The sequence below is a fragment of the Oryctolagus cuniculus genome, chromosome 8 (genome assembly GCF_051225735.1).
Source record: "Oryctolagus cuniculus isolate XC-2025 breed Fujian yellow rabbit chromosome 8, ASM5122573v1, whole genome shotgun sequence".
In the NCBI taxonomy this organism is placed as follows: domain Eukaryota; kingdom Metazoa; phylum Chordata; class Mammalia; order Lagomorpha; family Leporidae; genus Oryctolagus; species Oryctolagus cuniculus.
In genome coordinates, this window is record NC_142874.1 from 92,186,359 (window position 1) to 92,202,616 (window position 16,258).

General features: G+C 44.9%; 1 protein-coding gene across 3 annotated transcripts in view; it reads right to left on the reverse strand.

Moving 5' to 3' along the window:
* NFKB1 (nuclear factor kappa B subunit 1) overlaps positions 1–16,258 on the reverse strand; it is a 135,098-nt gene that overhangs the window by 7,936 nt on the left and 110,904 nt on the right. For all 3 annotated transcript variants that reach the window (XM_051819545.3, XM_051819546.3, XM_070047832.2), the window contains 5 exons: positions 13,884–14,025; positions 9,268–9,382; positions 1,372–1,573; positions 791–960; positions 381–483 (listed from right to left, as the gene is read on the reverse strand). In XM_051819545.3, coding sequence (XP_051675505.3) covers positions 381–483; positions 791–960; positions 1,372–1,573; positions 9,268–9,382; positions 13,884–14,025 — 732 coding nt within the window. The remainder of the gene's footprint in view (positions 1–380; positions 484–790; positions 961–1,371; positions 1,574–9,267; positions 9,383–13,883; positions 14,026–16,258) is intronic.

The window sequence follows — 16,258 nt, forward strand, 5'->3', positions numbered from 1 at the left end:
GCAACGGTTAGTGCCTCGCACATGGTTATGCCTTCTCCTACTCTGAAGGAAGTCTTTGACTTCTCCTGAGGACCTCTGACATGATCTGAGACTGGTGCTGCTCAGAATGCTTAAGTAACTAAACTCTGCTTTAGGAAGATCCTTTGTCAAGAGAGTTAATCTAAATAGCCCAAACCAAAACAAACAGATGAATCAGAGAGTATCAACTGGCATGAGGATCGGGGAGAAGCCAGGATTACTAGTTCAAACAGTGTCTCTATTGCAGTTAAAATGTGATCAGCCACAGAATTTTTATTTACCTGTGCTTTTCTGTGGCTTTGCTGGAGCTGGGTTTGAATTTCGGAACACATTTTCCATCAGCGACCACCAGGCCTTCTTACCTGCTGCTTTGAGAAGAGCTGCCAGTCTGGTGGATCCTCTCCCAGCCGCTATATGCAGGGGTGTAGTTCCATCGTAGGTGGTACTGTCCACGTGGGCATCGCCCTAAAATCCGGCCCACACAGGAACAGGCTTAGCGAAAGGTTCTCTCAGCCTTTTGTCCCCACCTCCTCCTGTGGGCATGGCCCCTGCGGTCTTATCTACTAGCCCAGTCACTGCTCTGGGCTGGCTCTGCCAATGAGGTCATCTCCAGTTAGAGATGCTGGGGTTGGGGGAATGCCTAAAGGTGCTACTCTGAAAGCTTGCACAGATGTTAAATCAGTAAAGCTGAATATAGTCAGAGAATTGTTAGCTGACTTCATTGTTTTAAAGGATCCCTGAGTCTCCCCTGGGAGATAAGTTTGTTCTTCACCTCCAGGAGCAAGCAGCCGGCCAAGGAGATGTTGTCATGTTCCACAGCTAGGTGCAGTGCCGTGCGCCCCGACTTCTGCTCCTGGGCATTGACATCCGCCCCAGCGGCCACCAGCAGCAGCAGGCACGGCAGGCTATTGCTCAACACGGCTAGGTGGATGGCATTCAGACCTAGGGCCCAAGCAGAAGGAAGTGGCAAAACTGGATCGATCACAGGGACAGAGGCTGCCTGTCAGCTCTGCAGACACTATAGGTGTATTGTTCTGCCCTGCAAGCCATAGGCTCCAACTGTGTTCTCAGGAGCCATTGAGAGTACATAAACAGGAGTGGAATCAGTGCCGCTTCACAGACTTCAAGATAAGTGTTTGCTCAGGATTCTGCCTTTTCTTCCTACTCACTCCTCCAAATTAAAGGAATTAGTTACGGTGAGCTGAGTGAAAAGGAATACCACAAGAGACAATGAGCTCCAGGTGCCTAAGGAAAGCCCTCTGGGCACAAATCAAGTTAACACACGTATTGAATCCCTGGTAATTAGAAAGCTAAGAGAGGAGGTTATACCAGCACTGCATGCTTGTCTCTTACCTTCCCCATTGGGATGGTCAATAAGTAGTGGTGCCTTTTTGTGCTTGAGTAAGACACTGAGAATTTGGTCTTGTCCTTCTTTGGCAGCTAGGTGCAAAACAGAGTTGCCCAAGCGGTCCAAAAGACTCAGGTCTGCCCCAGCTCGCAGCAAATCCTGTACCACGTCTTCCTGCTTAGTGATCACTGCCAAGTGCAAGGGTGTCTGGGAAATGGAGAAGGGGCAGGAGATGCCTGGGTCAGTGGTGAACACTTCCAGCCATGGCTTGGGAGCCGTCATGGCCATACCTGGGGTCATACTGCACAGCCATTTCCCATTCCCAGTTTAATTCACAACCTTAGCAAGCAAATTACTGTTCATACCATATGCTAATAAGGTAGGTACAATGAACCAACATTCAGCAATTATGTTTATTTTGGCATTTACAACTCTGTAAATTTCTTTGTTTCTTGTCATGGTCCAACTGTTGATATTTTAGCTTACCTAGTAGTAAATTTAGTTTTCTTGAGTTTTTAGTAGATATCAACCTTCATCTTAAATTCCATATGTTAAAAAATCAAATGAAGGCTATGGTTCTGCTGAACATGTTTAAATGAATTACTCAATAGAAACCAATGAACCAAGGTGCCATCATTCTATACTGACATGGAAAATAAATTTGTTAAACTAACAAATATTGTTCCATGGACTGGCTCCAGTAGATGAATCAATATAACTCTTACCTCTATTTCATGGAAGGTCTTATAGGATTCTGTATCATATAACCAGGACTCTAACTATCTTACTAAAAGGACTCAGGTGAATAAAACAGCTGAGTGCTGGCACCTAACAGATACTTAAGTCAATTTGAATACCTTGCCCACAAAATAGTACATGCATGAATGCAAATGAGATGTTTTGAAAAGGCTATTTTCAAAAACCAGCAAGAAAAAACAAAACCACAAAGGCATCTCTCAAAGAACTGAGGTCACAGAGAACAGCAATATATTTTTATACAAATCAGCGTATTCCGGCAAATGCTCTAAACAGCACTTTGGCCTCAGAATCAGCCGTTAAGACATTTGGACCTGGCTAAAAAGCCCATGAGAGTTTTGCAGGCATGGGAAGCCAAGAAACTGTGGCAAAAAATGACCTAAATGAAAGATTTCAGTGAGATCCCAGCGGAAAGAACGAGCCATCAAAGGAGGTACCTTTCTCTGAAGGGAGGAGAGAATTTCCACTTTGATTATGGCCCTGTCAGCTTGATTACTGACATCATAAGTGTCAATTGTGTTAAACCAACAATAGGAGTCATTGTGTACTTACTCCCCATGTAGGATCTCTGTCCTTAATATGTTGTGTACTATGAGAATTAATGGTAAAAATAGTCCTCAAACAGTACTTTATACTTTGTGTGTCTGTGTGGATGCAAACTGTTGAAATCTTTACTTAGTATATACTAAGTTGATCTTCTGTATATAAAGATAATTAAAAATCAATCTTAAGAATGGGATGGGAGAGGGAGTAGGAGATGGGATGGTTTGCAGGTGGGAGGGTGGTTATAGCAGGAAAAACTGCTATAATCCAAAAGTTGTACTTCTGAAATTTATATTTATTAAATAAAAGTTTTCTAAAAAAAAAAATCAGTGTATTCCACAGAAGCCTGACTCTGAAGTCCAGCCTGGCTAGTGACATTTTGCCTATGTCCTCATTTCCTATAAGCAGCTACTGGTTGCAGTAGGTAGGCCACCAACATCCTAGCTGGTATAAGCAACCACAGCACACGAGAACTGGCAGAGCGAATAATGCCTGGGTCATCTAAATCTCTGCTACACTAAGTATTTAATACAGCAGAAACAAGACAGAATTTTTTTCTTTTTCTGCCACCTTATAAATCTCCCATACTTCTTTCATCTTCTAGGACTATAATCCTGGCTTAAAATGGAACTGTCTTTGAAACTTTAGGTGGGAAAAGGAAAGACAATAAAATTGTGAAAAAAGGAACTGAAATAAAAAAATATTATACCATTCAGAAATTAGGAAATATCTGTAGTTTAAAATAGGTTTGAAAAATATTGTATAAAATTTCTTATGAGTAAAAGAGGTTTGGTTTTTCTTAAAGTTTTATCCCACAGTGCTACCAAGGGTTTTCTATGCTATTTTAGGCTTCTAGATATTGAACGCAGGATTACGGATTAGACAGTTATATAACATGGAGATCCAGGAACTCTCATGCTGTGCCTGTGGTTATGGGAGTGGGTACATATGAAGACATTCTGCAGAGCCAAATATACAAATGCCTTGGTAATCCAAGTCCTACAAACATGTGAAATTCTGACATGAATCCACGAGAGGACAAGAGTGCTGATATTCACTGCAGTGTAGTCCATCAAGGTTTTATTTATTTACTTAAAGGGAAGCTTCAAGTTGGTAAAGTATCTACTACTGGGAAACAAGTATGTCATAGGTGGAAGGTGCACACTGTGGGATTCTCTTCAGGAGCAGAAAGAATAAACTAGCTGTAGGCTAGTTTATTAACTAGCATGGATAGAGCTATATATATAATATAATATGTATTATATATAATTTATATTATATATATTATAACTGCATGGATAGAGCATATAAACAGCAGGGGCAGAAAAGCATCATGCCACTTACACATTTGAAACACATATGCATTAGGTGGGTGTTTAGCCTCATAGTTAATATGCCTGCATTCCATATCATGGTACCTAGGTTTGATACCCAGCTCTAGCACCTGACTTCAGTTTCCTGCTAATGCAAACCCTGGGAGGAAACAAGTAAAGGCTCAACTAACTAGGTTTCTGCCACCCACCACATCGGATACCTGGATTGAGTACCTGGCTCCTGGTTTCAGCCGATCCCAGTCCCACTCATTGTGGGCATCAGAGAGGGGGCCAGTAGATGGGAGTTCTCTCTCTCTGACTCTCAAGTAAATAAATAAAAAGTTAAAATCATACACATGCATGAATAACTACACGGATATGCACAAATTAGTGCATATCAACTGGTGAAATCTTATGGCGGGCATTTGGCCCAGGGTTGAGATATTTGTGTCATTGGCATCCCACATCTCAGTGCCTGGGTCCAAGTCCTGGATCCACTACCAATTCTAGTTTCCCGCTAATGCATTCCTTGGGGTAGCAGTGTTGGCTCAAGTAATTGGGTTCCTGTCACTCAAGTGGGAGACCTGGGTTGACTCTTGGTTCCTGGCTTTGGCTTAGCTTAGCCTTAGCTGTTGTAGGCATTTGGGGAATGAATCAGCAGACAGGGAATCTCTGTCTCTCTAGCTTCCAAATAAAATAAGTGAAATTGGTAAAATCTGATTAAGAGCTGTAGATTATATCAACATCAATTTCCTGGTATTGATACTATGTTACAGTTATGTAGGATGCTACCATTTGGGGAAAATGGAGTTCCCTCTCCCTAACTTATAATTTTGTAATTATATTCAAAAACAAGTTGATATAAGGTAGGATAGGTATGGATAATAATGTGGATTATTTGTGAAAATATACTAAATTATCTATGTGCTTCAAGTATAGTACACATAGCCAATACCTAAGAAAACCCCATACCTACAGACACAACAGTTAGATCTGTGAGTAGAGCCTGTGCACTGCCATTGACTTTCTAATGTATGCATCTGTTAGTACTACTTTTTTTTTTTTTTAATTTATTTATTTGAAAGAGTTAGGAGAGAGAGAGAGGTCTTCCATCCATTGCTTCATTCCCCAGTTGGCTGCAACGGCCAGAGCTGTGCTGATCTGAAGCCAGGAGCTTCTTCTCTGTCTCCCATGTGGGTGCAGGGGCCCAAGGGCTTGGGCCATCTTCTGCTTTTCCCAGGCCACAGCAGAGCACTGGATCAGAAGTGGAGCAGTGCCCATATGGGATGCCGGCCCCTGTTAGTACTATTTTAAAAATTATACTGGGGCCGATGCTGTGGCGCAGTGGGTTAATACCTTGGCCCGAAGCGCCAGGATCCCATATGGCTGACGGTTCGAGATCTGGCTGCTCCACTTCCAATTCAGCTCTCTGCTATGGCCTGGGAAAGGAGTAGAAGATGGCCCAAGTTCTTAGGCCCCTGCACCCAGGCTCCTGGCTTCAGATTGGCGCAACTCTGGCCATTGCGGCCATCTGGGCAGTGAACCAGCAGATGGAGGACTTCTCTCTCTCTGCATAACTCTGAATTTCAAATTAGCAAAACAACAACAACAACAACAACAACAACAAAAAACTATATTGAGGGGCTGGCGCTGTGGCATAGTGGGTAAAGCCGCCACCTGTAGTGCCAGCATCCCATGTGTATGCTGGATCAAGTCCCGGCTGCTACACTTCCAATCCAGCTCTTGGGTATGGCCTGGGAAAGCAGTAGAAGATGGCCCAAGCCCTTGGGCCCCTGCCCCCATGTGGGAGACCTGGAAGAAGCTTCTGGCTCCTGGTTTTGTATTGGCGTGGCTCTGGCTAGTGCAGCCAGTTGGGGAGTGAACCAGTGGATGGAAGACTCTCTCTGCCTCTCCTCTCTCTGTGTAACTCTGTCTTTCAAATAAATAAATCTTAAAAACTATATTGAATATATCCTCAAAATAACTGAAAGAATAAAAGGAAAACACATATACACAAAATACCTCCAATAATGTTTTATGGGAATAAAATAACTCATATAAAAAAAAATCTGAGAGTAGTGGTTTATGTTAGAGAAAGGGGAATGGGAAAGGAGAATAAGATTTAAATAGAATATTTCCAGAAGCCGCCTGACTCCATGCACTTGGACTATTCTGAGTGTGTCTCTGGTGGGTGGGTGGGTGGGAGAGGGAGTTGGTCGTGACAGATGGTCACAGAACTGGTCTAAGATTAGTGAAAGGTATTTGGGGAGAATGTTTAAGATAACTGCCAAATGATCCAAATTACTTAGAGAACTTGTAAATTTTCACAAGATATACTACCAGAAACCTTTACAGCAGATTAGTAAGAGTTCAGATCTTAGTCGTCTCTAGTTTTCAAATCAGAGTTTCCACTGAGTGCATGTTTGAGACCAAGAAGGTGGGAGAGAATCTGGAATCCTTGTCCATTAATAAGACTGGTGGTGGCGAGGACCATATTCTCCCAAAAGTCCCCAGTCAGAAGGGGCAGACATGTCTGTGGCAATGATTTCAAGGGATATGTCTGCAGCATACTGGAGCATCTTGATATATGTAACCAAAGAGTACAGCAAGGGGGTTAGCACATAACAGATCATGGCTACTGATCTTGTTGTAGGGGATCCTTTTCAGATCCTATTTATAAACAGAAAAACGAGGGACTGCTTGAATCTGACCTACAGGCAATGAGGTTAAGCAGTCTCTGAAAGGAGGACTAAGAAGCGACCACATTCCATTCCTAGATTTCTTCACACGCTGTGATGGCTAAAAGGAGCAAACAGTTCAAAAGTCCAAAAGAATCAAGCTTTATGGGCCAAATGACTTTCCAAAAACCAACAACCTCTCTCCCCAACCCTGCTGCCATGAATGGTATGAAAGTTTGATGATGAGAGCAACCTTTAAACGAATGTGGAATCAGACGTCATCCTAGTTGTTTTGTATTATGCACGAAGAGTCCCTCACTTCACTTTTTCTTTAAGCATTAAAGAAAATTAAACAGTAAGCACAAGGGGCCGGTGCTGTGGTGCAGCGGGTTAACACCCTGGCTTGAGGTGCCGGCATCCCATATGGGTGCCTGTTCGAGACAGCTGCTCCACTTCTGATCCAGCTTTCTGCTGTGGCCCGGGAAAGCAGCAGAAGACGGCCCAAATCCTTGGGCCCCTGCACCCACATGGGAGACCTGGAAGAAGCTCCTGGCTCCTAGCTTCAGATCGGTGCAGCTCTGGCTGCTGCAGCCAATTGGGGAGTCTCTGTAACTCTACCTCTCAAATAATTTTTTTTTGACAGAGTTAGACAGTGAGAGAGAGACAGAGAGAAAGGTCTTCCTTCCGTTGGTTCACCACCTAACTGGCCACTATGGCTGGTGCACTGCACTGATCCGAAGGCAGGAGCCAGGTGCTTCTCCTGGTCTCCCATGGGGTGCAGGGCCCAAGGACTTGGGCCATCCTCCACTGCACTCCCGGGCCACAGCTGGACTGGAAGAGGAGCAACTGGGACAGAATCCGGCGCCCCAACCGGGACTAGAACCTGGGGTGCCAGCGTCACAGGCGGAGGATTAGCCTAGTGAGCCACGGCACCAGCCAATAAAATCTTTTTTTAAAAAAGTCATCAAACTGTATTTTGGAGGCAAGTGGCAGGACTAGGTGACGTACCTAACCATTGATGGAAGACCTCTCTCTCTCTCTGCCTCTCCTCTCTCTCTGTAACTCTGACTTTCAAATAAATAAATAAATCTTAAGAAAAAAACAGTAAGCACAAGAGGCTGAGAAGAAGTCTAATGTCTTAAATTGAACAGAAAACATAATTTTCCTATCAGGAAGCACCTATTCACAGATAAAGTCTATTAACAGCTATATGTAAACATGTTAAGACATTTAAAGCACATTTTAAAATGTGGAAATCCAAATGAGGAAATATCAATTTTCTTTAATTAAATTTTAACTTCCTTTAAAATGGTGAAATAAAATTATTCTTCCATCTGCTTAAAAGATTGAGAATGGGACCAGGAACCTTCATTAGGTAAATAATTATATACAATTGCTGGTCATATCTTGGGCATGACAGCTACAGCCGGATCAGGATCTGAGCACACCACCTAGGCCATGGAAGTCCAGGAAGATACTACGGGTCAAGTGAAATGATGGAGACAGATGGACAGTGAACGAGAGGGCAAGACTTACTTACACACAAGCCTCGGGGGGCAGCAGGAAAGGCAACAAGTGGGGAAACCAACCAGGGGAGGGGAGAAGGAGCTCCCGCAGCAGATGTCATCCTGGCCTCATGCTCTGCGTTCCAGCCTCCCTTCCTCACTCTGAAATCTGCATGTACCCATCAGGTGGCCATACTGAGTCTCCCTCTGACTTCTCTCTGCCATGTCTGCAGATCTCTCTGCAGTTCCTGGAGTTGCTTTTTCAGCCCACATAATTTCTCTCTAAATTGTATTTGGGCCAAACTCAGGTGTTCCCAGTCTTCCTAACTGAACTGCTTTTACTTTTGAAAGATGCCTTTTCTTCCTCAAGCAACCTTTTTTACCTTTCTATGTTCTGATTTCAAACCTGTTATTTGATATACATTTAATATGGATGCTAAGCATGTTTTAATAGACTTTATTTATTTATTTTTTTGACAGAGTTAGTGAGAGAGACAGAGAGAAAGGTCCTCCCTCCGTTGGTTCACCCCCCAAATGGCCGCCACAGCCGGAGCTGTGCCGATCTGAAGCCAGGAGTCAGGTGCTTCCTCCCGGTATCCCATGCGGGGGCAGGGCCCAAGCACTTGAGCCATCCTCCACTGCCTTCCCAGGCCACAGCAGAGAGCTGGACTGGAAGAGGAACAACCGAAACTAGAACCCGGCGCCCATATGGGATGCTGGCGCCACAGGCAGAGGATTAACCAAGTGAGCCAAGGCGCTGGCCCCTTTAGTAGACTTTAAAATCCTTACAAAGTGTTGCCTTTTCAAACTTAATTTGTCAACTTTACTTCTCTTGATAGATGTGACATTTTTACTTTAGGGTCTCCTCCTAAAATGTATCAAATCTGATTTCTAGAGTTTAAAGTTTGCCTTCCCCAGCAGGATGCTGCGTTTCACTGTGGGGTAATTGCTGTTACATATCAGGGGATCCTTATTCATCAAGTAACACTCCTGGTATTACCTACAAAGAGGTCTTATTGTATTTCTGCTACTGTTGACATACACGCACAAACACAACAAAATAGTACTGATTTTTCTTCAGGCGTCTCCTTGGGATTTCTGTTTACCTGGTACAGGTCATTTCGCATGTTGATGATGTCGTCAGAAATCAAGCCAGACGTGACTTCCAGCAGATCCCTCACCAGCTGAGCATGACGGTGGATGATTGCTAGGTGTAAGACGCTGGAATGAAAATACAGTGGTGATAGTTAACTAAAGTGTTAATGAAAATAAAAGTTTCTAAGATATGATTAGGATTACAACTGCAAACTGAATCTGGCTCTCATGCCTAGTTTTACTTAGCACTAAAATATTCTGACTCTATAACATGGCTTGAATCTGAGGTGGAATGCTCTCTCCAGATCTAGACCGCTCAAGGCCTACCCAAGGCTGCTCACGCAAGGGCTGCCTGGCCTCTGGGAGTGTTTATGTTTGACCTCTGTAAGTGCCAAGGCCAGAGGGACCTGAGCTCAAACCCTGGGTCCACCTCTGCTACAGTTTCAGGTGTTCTCTTCTCTACCTGTTCCCTACTGGTGGGTGTAAAATGAATGCCTGGCACTAGTCCTGCCACTTGCCTCCAAAATACAGTGTGATGACTTTTTTTTTTTTTTTTAAATACAGCAGAGTTAGACAGTGAGAGAGACAGAGAGAGAAAGGTATTCCTTCCATTGGTTCACCTCCCCAAATGGCTGCTACAGCTGGCGTGTTGCACCGATCCGAAACCAGGAGCCAGGTGCTTCCTCCTGGTCTCTCATGCGGGTGCAGGGCCCAAGCACTTGGGCCATCCTCCACTGCCTTCCCGGGCCACAGCAGAGAGCTGGACTGGAAGAGGAGCAACCGGGACTAGAACTGGCGCCCCAACCGGAACTAGAACCGCACCCCAGGTGGAGGATTAGCTAAGTGAGCCGCGGCGCTCGCTGATGACTCTTTTTAAAAAAGATTTTATTTATTTGATAGACTTACAGACAGAGAGAGACAGGGAGAGAGGTCTTCCACCCATTGGTTCATTCCCCAAATGGTTGCAATGGCCAGAGCTGCGCTGATCTGAAGCCAGCAGCCAGGAGCTTCTTCCAGGTCTCCCACATGGGTGCAGCGGCCCAAGGGCGTGGGCCATCTTCTACTGCTTTCCCAGGCCATATCAGAGAGCTGGATCAGAAGAGGAGTAGCTGGGACTAGAACGGGTGTCCATACGGGATGCCGGCGGGGAGGATTAATCTACTGTGCCACAGTAACTTGTGGCGCAGTGGGTTAATGCCCTGACCTGGGGCGCTGGCATCCCATGTGGGGGCCCGTTAGAGACCTGGCTGTTCCACTTCCAATCCAGTTCTCTGCTGTGGCCTGGGAAAGTGGTGGAAGGTGGCCCAAGTCCTTGGGTCCCTGTACCCATGTGGGAGACCAGGAGGAAGCTCCTGGCTCCTGGCTTCCGATCGGTGCAGCTCCAGCTGTTGTGGCCAATTGGGGAGTGAACCCGCGGATGGAGAACCTCTCTCTCTCTCTCTCTCTGCCTCTCCTCTCTCTGTGTAACTCTGACTTTCAAAAAAAAATCTTTCAAGATCATCCTAGACCCCAAGAGCAGAGAGTGGAGTCAGAGTTTTGAGGAAACTCTTGAAGCAATTTTTGAAGAAACAAACTGAATATATTCCCTACTCCCTCACCTTGGCAAAACTCCCTTGGCCTGGACCACGCTCACTATGTCCCTTATATTCCAGTTCAAATTTCACAAATTCAGAGAAGACTTTCCCAACTTCCTAGGCAGAGCAAGCTGTCCCCTCTCAAATACACTGCTTGGTTATGCAAGTGCTGCCATCAGCCTTACAGCCCTAGCACAATGTAGGCATGGAAACAAGAATGTCAGAAGGAATCTAGGGGACTTATGCTAACAAGGTAAAAAAACAAGAATGGGTGACAAACATCATTATCATAGGAATATAGCTTAATTGTTAAAACACTTAAAACTGATTTGAAACAATGACAATAAAAATGGCTACTGTTGAGAGCTTCTATTTAACCAGATTTTGCTAAGCACTTGAGATACATCATTGCATCATAACAATGATCCAATGAGGTAGGGGACTTCAGAAAATCATGGAAAATGGGTATCACAAAAATACTCTGATTAACTTCATTTTTTTTGCACCAAAATAAATTTATCCTTTAATTCCATCTGTCATGAATTTTTGAATTACCTGGATTACTCTGGCTTTTCTGATGATGAAATTGAGACTTACAGGAGCCATTTATCTCAATCCAGGTCACATATTTAGAAAGCAGTGAAACTCAGGTTCAAAATTAGGCTATCTTACTCTAAAGCCATCTGTGAATCCTTTAAGCCACTCTGCGTTAAGGGACACAGGTGTACTGCTCCAGAATGTGAGTGGCAGGTAGACATCTAAAAGGATAACTAGGCCGGCGCCGCGGCTCAATAGGCTAATCCTCTGCCTTGCGACACCGGCACACCGGGTTCTAGTCCCGGTCGGGGCGCCAGATTCTGTCCTGGTTGCCCCTCTTCCAGGCCAGCTCTCTGCTGTGGCCAGGGAGTGCAGTGGAGGATGGCCCAGGTGCTTGGGCCCTGCACCCCATGGGAGACCAGGAAAAGCACCTGGCTCCTGGCTCCTGCCATCGGATCAGCGCGGTGCGCCGGCCGCAGCGCACCGGCCGCGGCGGCCATTGGAGGGTGAACCAACGGCAAAGGAAGACCTTTCTCTCTGTCTCTCTCTCTCACTGTCCACTCTGCCTGTAAAAAAAAAAAAAAAAAAGATAACTACTTCCAAGCACGGACATACTGAGATGCAATGCACACTCAGAGCATCACAGGGTGCTAGTGCATCTGGGATTTGAGGGGCAGGCTGGATCGTCCCTAAAGATATGAGATGCCCCTTTATTCAGGCCTTAGCAACAGTGAATATATTTTATTTGGGTATTAACATTGGTACATGAATGGCCTAAAAAAACTAGATTGTGATTTCACTATTTAAGAGATATTTTTCAATGAATGATTTCAGGGTTTCACTATGGCCTCTTGAAATGTGATGTTGGAAGAAGACTTCTGAAACAGGCCTGCAGTCTGACGCAGACATGATGCACATGTACCAAGAAAAAGGTCATACTTCAAAAACAGCCTAAAAATTTCCATGCGCAGCTCAGCATTTCATAGCAGAAGTACATTCCCCCTCCCCCTCAAATCCTCACACCCGCATGGGAATTTCCCCAATACCAGAAGGTTTTATATTTTTTTTCTTTATTGTATTTTCTATGATGACTAATGGCCACAGGATTCAGATTATTAGCCAAACATGACAAGCTCAATGAAAACCAGAGGCCTGAGCTGTAATGTCCAAAAGCCATCATTTGCCCACACCCCGCAGGGATGACTCCTCCTCGGACTCCCCGTGGCCCATGTCTTTCGCCTCTCTGAGAGCCTGCTTGTGTGAGTATGTCTGGGGTCCTGGGAGGGGCCTCTTCAGCTTTCATGTCCTGCTTGGCAAGCAGTCCTTACATGTACCTGTGCTTCTCCTGCAACACCCGTGCCTGCACCCCTTTCCACAATCTTCCCTTCAAACCCCAGAGTTCCCTTTCAGCTCTTCTTACACTCATCACTTCAGCAGGCCCCTAAGAATGTCACTCGACACTGTCACGTCTTGGCTGACTGCTTTCTCTTGTGGTTGCAAGCTACTGAGTGGTAAATGGATTATTTAACCCTAAAAAAAAAAAAAAATTGTGCTGTTCATGGCTTTGCACAAAGAAGGTTGTGCCGGTTCCTCTGATACTGTATAACAAGGCCAGTGGTTACACCACATCCTTGGTTATATGCTGCAAGGAATAAGAACAAAGGTCTCTGCTTGAAACCCTAAGGCTGGCACTTTCCTAAAGCATTTGGTTCCATTTTTAAACTGAGGTTTAAAACACAGCACTCAAGAGCTTGTCCATAAAAGAGGGATTTCTCACTGTTGATGCTATTTTGGGAAGGTTTTAGATAAAATACTTGACTTGAATCTGAAGGCTGCTGTCTCGTTATTTTTATAGGCTTTTGAGATCATTTAGAAATCTCAATGAAAGGACTAAGCAAACCTTTTTGGAAAGAACCCAGGTGGCTTTGCAAAGTAATCTCAGTAAGAACAGGAATGGAAGGCACGGAGTTTGGAATGTCAGACGCCCACACAGCATGGGCTGGAGCTGTCAGAAGTCTGCCAGTCACAGCCTGGAAGCTACTTTCAGAGGCAGTGGAGAAGGAACCAGTGACTGGGAAAGATGGACAACTGCCTTGTAATCATCTTGTTGCTGCTGCCCTTATTGGGCCTTTCCTTGAGCACACCACCATCACAAATATGTAGCTGGGAGAACAATGTTTCAGGGCTTTGGTTGGACTCTTGATTCTCCAAATGCTATTCCAGTAACAACCGAGGCTTTTCAAAATACTTACCAGACACCTTCGTTTTCTTGCCCAGAGAGGTGTACTCTTTGGTGAACACTCCAGCTGTACAAGAGTCCGACTGGTGAGAGCAGTAGGACAAGATAAGCAAATTGTGCTACTCGATCTTACTGACGTTATTTTGCGAGACTCAGTGTTACAGGATCCAGTGACTCCGAACTATTTTTTTTAATCTCTAGCCTGTATCCATTACATAATGCTTTTCTGTCTTTACTACCCCGAAGCAACCCTTGTCTTATGAGAGTCCTAACTTACCTGTCCCCATTCTCATCCTGCACTACAGTGAGATGTCTCTGGACAGCCAGGAGCATCTTCACATCTCCTGTCACTGCGTAGTCGAAGAGGGCATTGGCATGCCGCTTGGCAAGCTCCAGAGCCTTCTCTAGAAACAGGTTATCTGCAAGGCAAGAACCACAACCATCACTGGATTTCCTGCACGTTCACCGCAGGTATGGCATGCCTGAGGCATCAGTGCTCTGCTACCTCAAAACATACTGTTTTTGTTGAAAATACTCCTTTCAATGTTTCTAGATTGTGTTCATCAGAAAAAAAAAAGCACATTTTTGGCTTGGACGCTGGCTCACTCACAAATAGACTTATCTAAAATAACAATCTGTCTAAGGATTTTTAGGGAGAAAAACTGATGATAACTTTTATTTTAAGTGGAACAGTCACTCTCCAAACAAGGTTGACTGGATTTGCCATAATTTTAAATAACCAATTTCTTGGTGAACTAATTCTTCATTGGAATCTTCAACAATTATCTCATTTGGCAACTTGTCAAAAAACAAACATCTCTGCCATGGATACAGTTTCAAAGAGCCACTGGTGTTTCTGTAAAGTCTGCTCCCTTCAGGTCAGGGCTGGCCACAAACTGTAAATGGCCTGTTTTTATAAGGCTCTGCAGCTAAGCATGGTTGGTCATTCTCATTTCTTTTTAATTCTTTTTTTATTTGAAAGAGAGACACAGAGGAATGCATTGGCAGGAATGCTTGATCAGAAGTAGAGTAGTAGGGACTCCAACATGGGGTGCAGACATCCCAGGCAGCGCTTTAACCTGCTGCACCAACCACCTGTCCCCAGATTTATTTCTATTACTTATCTGAGAGGCAGAAGAGAGGAAGAGTGACGAGAGAGAGGAGAGCAATCACATCTGCTATCTCTTTTTTTTTTTTTGACAGGCAGAGTGGACAGTGAGAGAGACAGAGAGAAAGGTCTTCCTTCGCCATTGGTTCACCCTCCAATGGCCGCCGCTGCCGTGCACCACGCTAATCCAATGGCAGGAGCCAGGTACTTATCCTGGTCTCCCATGGGGTGCAGGGCCCAAGCACTTGGGCCATCCTCCACTGCACTCCCTGGCCACAGTAGAGAGCTGGCCTGGAAGAGGGGCATCTGGGACAGAATCCGGCGCCCTGACTGGACTAGAACCCGGTGTGCCAGCGCCGCAAGGCGGAGGATTAGCCTAGTGAGCCGCGGCGCCGGCCCACATCTGTTATCATTTCCCAAATGCCTGCAATGGCTGGGCTTGGGCCAGTGTATGAACTCAATCATAATCTCCAACATGGGTGGCAGGAACCCAGCTACTTGAGTCAACAGCACTGTCTGTCTGGGTGTGTGTTAGCAGGAAGCTGGGATCAAGAGCTAGAGCTGGAAATGGAACCCAAGTATTCTATTATGAGCATGGACATCTTAACTGACATCTTGACTGCTAGGCTAAATGCATGCCCTGGTTGGTCATTTTTAAAGGGTATAAGTCAAACAAATAGGTGACGGAGAGCATATGAGGTCAACAAATTTAAATATTTGTTATCTTTCCTTTATAGAATGAGTAATCCTTCAAAGTAAATAAAAGTATATTTCCCCCAATCCTACTTCTTCAAAGGAGGCAACAGGAAAAAAAGAAAAGTTCCTAATTTCAGGCAAAGTTCACTTCAGTATGACAGTTAAGCTAGACTTGAGAGATGACTATGATGATTGTGGAAACTGTGCTGTATTATCTATGCCAGAAAAGAAGTTGATTATCTTTCACTACACCCTAAAATTTTCTCATTGAGATGGGTGAGTGCACATGTAAATTTCTGTACTTTACATTGAAAGATAACATTGGAGCCAGCGCCATGGCTCACTAGGCTAATCCTCTGCCTTGCGACACCGGCACACCGGGTTCTAGTCCCGGTCGGGGTGCCAGATTCTGTCCCGGTTGCCCCTCTTCCAGGCCAGCTCTCTGCTGTGGCCCGGGAATGCAGTGGAGGATGGCCCAAGTCCTTGGGCCCTGCACCCCATGGGAGACCAGGATGAGTGCCTGGCTCCTGCCATCGGATCAGTGCGGTGCGCCGGCTGCAGTGTGCTGGCTGCGGCGGCCATTGGAGGGTGAACCAATGGCAAAGGAAGACCTTTCTCTCTGTCTCTCTCACTGTCCACTCTGCCTGTCCAAAAAAAAAAAAAAAAAAAAAAAAAAAGATAACAATGGGAAAATGGAAAATACCACTGTGAATAAGATGACCCAACACAAGCTTTTCAGGAAGCACACAGGACTTTGAAGAGTACATTGAACTAGATGTTAATATATCATTTTTAGATCAACAGAAAATACACCAGTCTTCTGGCATAGCTTTCTGCACCTAGAAATA